We start from the raw sequence: 6,000 nt of genomic DNA, 5'->3' as shown, positions 1-6,000 counted from the left end.
CCAAGCCATAAATCAGCGCTAGAGCCTCCCCCTCTATAGGGGAATAACGAGATTTTGCATCTTTCGTGAAGCGAGACCCGGCCAAAATCATCTTCCAGTGGTCCTTACCACAGTTGGGACCTAGTTCCGTTGGGCATTGGCAATGCTTCTGGAACAGAAAATACCCAATGCCAACCTTACTGAAGTCGGTTGAAAGGCAGGTCGCTCTGTTCATATCGAAGGTTTTCACCCCTTCTTCGATTTTCTGAACGATATTCCTCTACGACTCTTCGAAAAGTCTATTCAATGTGTCATCCCAGTAAAATTTACGGTTCTTTGTCTGCAGCAACTCTCGAAAAGGGGCCATTATATCGGCCTGTGCAAATGTATACGACACCTGGTTAACTAAACCAAACCAGGACCTGATACCAGTAATGCTCGTTGGGGTCGGGAAATTGAGAATAGCCTCTGTCATTTTTTTAGTTGGCTTCACGCCGTCCGAGGTTATCACAAAGCTGGCAAATTCAACTTTATCGTCAGCAAATTGAAATTTGTCAGGGTTAAAGACTATCCCACTTTTACCACAATGGGTAATATAGTCCACAGTATGCCAGAAAGCTAATTCTAAGGACCTGTCCCATAGGAGTGTGTCGTCTATACACCGGGTCTTTCGAGGCATGTCAACTGTGATGTCATCGAACCGGCGCGTGTACCCGTCCCCGGATGCGTGAAAACCCTGGGGAGCCCTGAGATACCGATAACGACCCCATTCTGTTATGAACGTGGTCGCGTCCCGGGCTTTTGGGGAGAGTGGCAGACTATGGTACCCATTCCATGCGTCCAAGACAGTCTTTTTGGTTTGGGCAGGCACCACGGACACCTGATTAAAAGGGGCGGTGTGTGATGAGTCTCTCTCATCATTGCTGCATTCAATTTTTGTAGGTCTACCGTCCTTCTTGGTGACCCGTCTTTCTTTGGAGCGACTACCATCCTTGAACACTAGATCGTAGGTGTGCCTGCTGGTACCGGTTCGATAATACCCAACGGAACATCTCGATCCAAATCATCCTTTACCCTTTTCTTCCAGTGATGAGGGACTGGAATAGGTGTGTGTATGGCCGATGGTTTCGCCCCCGGGGTAAAAGTTATATCCAGCGGCCTCCCTAACATGACTTGTAACGGTTGATGGGGGCAGGTATTGAATGCGCTGGACTTAAAGTGTTCACGTAACCACTTCTCTAACCGTTCCCTATTATCTCCAGTGAGGGTAAACGGGATCCTCGCTGGCTTGTCCGGGACGGATTCTCTTTTCGGACATCCATACGGTGCTGTCCCACTTTCTGAAGCCGATAAATCGGCCTTTGATACTCGATGCGGGAAGTCGCGATTGATAACTCCTAGGTCTTTGAGGGCCGATTCTGACAAGTAGAATCCTGACATGTTTTCTGAAACGTAGACCACTTATCGCGTTTCCTTCTGACCAAGCTTAATCTGAGTCAGGACCACCCCCTTGATATGTAGGGGTTCGTCTGTGATTTCCCGTATCCTGTGGGTGGTAGGTATCAGGATCCTGCTGGTGCACCCTAATATTTTCAATATTTCTGGGCCACTCGAACACGTCTGGGCACCGGTATCTGCAATGGCCTGGATGCGGTGTTTTCGACGGCTTACTCCCTTATCCAAAGCGCACCCGAATTTAGCTTGGGACTCTGGTATCAGGGAAACATTGACCATTAATGAGGGTGGTGGCTCAGGGGGACTTCTCCTGAACCCACCACTGTTCCATTCAAGGTGTGGCACTAGTGCTATTCTACCTTTTTGATTGTAACATGCCGGGGCCCCCTCCATTCTGCTGCCGAAAATATTCGATTGATGTGTGGCATCGTTTGTTGACTCCGCCGTCGACCTCTCCTGTTTCTGGCACACTCTTTGTAAGTGGCCTGTGACGCCACAATTAAAACATTTTAGCCCCCTCGCCGGGCAGTTCTTCCGCCCTTTTAACCCACTGGGGTGTGAGGTCCTCCCACACCCTTCACAAGGACTATTCTGAGGGGTTTTGAGCGGCTGCTCCTTCCGAGATGGTTTTTTCTCGGTTGTTAGTAGGCCAAAAGTCGAGTGTCCCTCTGAGCCTCGTTGCAACTGAGGAGCAGACGTCTCTGTAGTTTCTAAACTAACCAGCCTGTGAAGCTTCTGCCAGCAATTTACACTGGTACTCCGCATTTGCCAGACCGGCTACGAGTTGGCCAGCTACCATGTCCTCCGAATAGTTTACGGCTTGCCGGCAGTTCTCGTTGGGGCACAGAACCATGAAATTGCAAAACCGTGCCTGGGACCGAAGCTTTTCCAAGAACTGTGCGGGTCCCTCCCCCGTCTGTTGTCTGATGTTATGAAATTTATGTCTATGCACCTCCGGGTGTAGACCTTTCACCGCAATGAACTGTATATGCCTTAAGAGTTGTTCCTCTGTGACAGAATTGAGGGTTTCAGGCCCAACTAAGTCAAATAAAAGGTTATTTACCTCATTTGAGCAGGCTGTCCTTAGTTCATTGCGGATTTCCACGGGGTCGGTAAGGCCGCACATTTGTTTGTATCGGGCCCACGAGTCGATGAAAAGCGCCCAGTCCGCATCGGTGAATCCATGTTCGATACGTGGCCGGTCTGGTTTCTTGGTGTTAGACCGACTCGAGGCACTCCCTCCGCGAAGCTCATTGTTTTCTCTTTGCAGATTTATTATTTGTTGAATCAACTGCATGTATTGGCCGTCCTCGTGTTGTCCTGACGCCATTATACTCCAAAAATCGTGCAAAAGAAATTATGTTGAAAAATAAATCCTGTTCGTAGCGCCATGTAAGGTTTCCGAGTCGACTATCGTCGTAGTCGTCGTTCTTCCCGGTGCGTGCGTGCGTGCGTGCTCTATATATACTACTAATCAGACGACGGTGTCACTCTTTTGTGTGTCCCGTCTTAATGGTCGTTCCTATTCTCTACACAGACGATACCGACAAAGTCGAAGATGGAATTGCTACTGACACATATAAGTCTAGAGAAGGAAGGAAGGTGACATGGAAGAAGAAAAACGAATACTTTTATTTTTAAACAAAGAACAGATTTAATAATTAGGTATAAGTTACTTAACTGTTAATTGGAGGAGGACTCTTGTAGCGAGCTGCTACTACTACGAGACTAGGCTGTATTCTAACCTTAGTTCTCTCTTTCTCCCTACTTATTTCTATTTTCCTTCGTTTCTTCTTATACGTCATCAGAGGTTCCAGCCAATGAAAAGCGAGAATGGTTGACGTGGGACATTCAAGTGAAGGAAACGTCCTTAATTCCACGGCGACAAGAGACAGAGCACAGGCCTCACTCCTCAGCTCCCGTTAGGTAGCCAAGAGGAGCATTGAACATTAATACAGACTTTACAAAATGCACTGTCTTTCTTTGTAACCCGAGTTTCGGAAAAACACACATATATATTGTATATATAAAACCTCATGAATTCATAACAAAGTCGCGTTACACGTCCCCATTGTTATAAGAAGACAATGTCTTCTTTTACCAGTATTTCTTTCTATTTCAGAGCTCCAGTTCTCCCTGTAATCGGAGGCGCCCCGAAGTGGGGAGCCTACCGAAATGGTGACCTCTAATTAGTACCCATGTTAATGTATGGAAATAATACCATACATTCACATGCTTTCCTTTTTAAATTGTTTATAGGGAGTTTTAACAGTCTCTTAATTCATCTATTTTTTAAGAAGGACTTGAGTGAATAGTTAACTAATATTATAAGTAAACATGAATTTTTTAATATCCTTAGAAATTTCAATAATTAAAATAAAACGAATCTTTTATCCAGTATTTACTACAATTCCCTAATACGGACCGTAGAATATTAACGATCCATCAAGGCTATGAAAGAAACGTATACTTACAATGGCAGAGGGAAGAAGAATTGGATTCTTTTGCGTATGTAGTTTTTCCCAAGGGACAGGGTTTACAGAAACTTTGGCCGTTATCACTTTGATAAAAACCAATATCGCAAGGTATACAATTCTTACTCTTCTTGTCAAAATAAAATCCGAATGAACATATTTCTGGAAAAACAAAACAAAAGATGTTAATTGAAAAGAATAAATCAGAATTATTAGAAAAAAAAACATTAATATGAAGGTATTACAGTTTTTGTTCTGTTTGTTTTTAATTTATCTATCTATCTATCTATCTATTTATCTATCTATCGACAAAACTCTATGGACCGTTCGATCGTCCTTGCTTGAATCTTATCTTCGAGGATCGGACGATTCCATCTTTTAAAAAAGGAATGACAGGTGAATTTATATATATATATATATATATTTATATGAAATGGGTTAAGAAATTCCAACACACACACACGAACACGCACACACACACACCCTACCCCACCCTAAAGAAAAAGAAAAAAAAACTAGCAGAAAGAGAGAGTGACTACAGCCAGGTCAGCGGTCGCGACAGGCCCAATAAAAGAGTAATAAAAATTGAACATGCCAATGAATAATAGACACTTACAAGTCTCCACCCTTTGGAAACACTTCAAATGAACTACGAAAATTGCCATTTTTACATCTCCAACACATTTGAAAATAATTTCTGAAGAGGACGCTTCACAGAACGTCTGAAACGCGCGTAAAAACGATTTAAATGACTTAAAAACATTATTGCAATGATCTAAACATAATTCTAAAAAAAAAAAAAACAAGACACGGAATAATAAAATAATGTTAAAAAATACACATTGTTGGTGACTACTCCCTTATTTTAATATATATATATATATATATATATATATATATATATATATATAAATTCACCTGTCATTCACACACACAAACACACACACACATATATATATAAATATATATATATATATATATATATTCAAGGTGAGGTAGTTTAATTTTTCTGTTGGCGCAACACAATCCTTTAGTTTCTCCCTTAAATTTCAGAGCCTTGCTATAGGGACACACTTCAGTCATAGCGATGTGAACATGGTGACTCAAACTATAATCATCATCAGGGTTGTAGTAGAATGCAAGGCTTTCCCAATTCTGGGATTGTTGAGCATGGGTTCGTGTTGGACGCTGATCTGCATTTTCTCGTTGACGTCTTTCAGCATGTCTCAGCCTCTCACGTTCATTCCATTAAGAACGAAGCAGATATGTTGAGGCATTACGGGATTGCTGTATCCGCAATCACACCTCGTCAAGTCTGGCTGCACGTCGCTCTCCTGCTTCATTGGCACGTCTTTGAATCATCCTTTGTCTGCTATGGTCGTTTGCAGATGCCTGTTGTTCAGGATTTTGACTGTCAAGTACTCGTCACTTTTTTCTGCACTGCAAGTAAGACGACCAAAGTTTGATCTGCTGCGGGAATTTTAACAAAGAACTGCAACGATAATGGTACTTACCAAGAACGTCTTGTATAAATGGGAAAACATTTAATAACAAATAGAATAATTGTTTAAATAGATGATTATAATCACATATAATATAATTGTTTAAATAGTTTATAAGAAACATCGATAATGAAAATTATTAAATAATAAAAATAAATTTTGACATTACAATATTCTTAGAATATAGTAAACTAGTTATTTCTTAAAATTTATAGTAATAGTCCATGTAAATAGGGTAGCTTGTGATCCTATTTGGATAGCCAGGAGCAACTGATAGATAAGGAAATATGATTAAGTGTAATAAAATACATGTAAAATGCAAACATTGTTATTACCCTTCTGTTTCCTGTTATCCAGAAAGAAGAGTATCAAAACGTTGCAAGGAAAGAACAACATATAATATAATCGCATTAGCAAAGAAAGCTTAAAAATTACTTTAATTTGATTAAATTATTGAGACGATTACCATTGTGAGAACCTACTTATATCATACCACCCGTCCATTTGAAAATTGTGGCAGATAAGGGTTTCATATTCATCAGCTTTCCCACTAATGTATGATACAGAGCTCCACAATGGTACCACATTTT

The 6,000-nt window shown here is 41.4% G+C and overlaps 1 protein-coding gene across 1 annotated transcript in view; it reads right to left on the bottom strand.

Moving 5' to 3' along the window:
• Positions 1-3,885: 3,885 nt before the first annotated feature.
• Positions 3,886-6,000, bottom strand: part of LOC145266648 (uncharacterized) — a 38,422-nt gene continuing 36,307 nt past the window's right edge. The window contains exon 6 of the mRNA XM_080122574.1: positions 3,886-4,070. Coding sequence (XP_079978700.1) covers positions 3,886-4,070 — 185 coding nt within the window. The remainder of the gene's footprint in view (positions 4,071-6,000) is intronic.

The sequence above is a fragment of the Euprymna scolopes genome, chromosome 41 (assembly GCF_053919585.1).
Source record: "Euprymna scolopes isolate OS-2025 chromosome 41, ASM5391958v1, whole genome shotgun sequence".
Taxonomy (NCBI): Eukaryota; Metazoa; Mollusca; class Cephalopoda; order Sepiida; family Sepiolidae; genus Euprymna; species Euprymna scolopes.
This window is presented reverse-complemented; position numbering and strand designations above follow the sequence as displayed.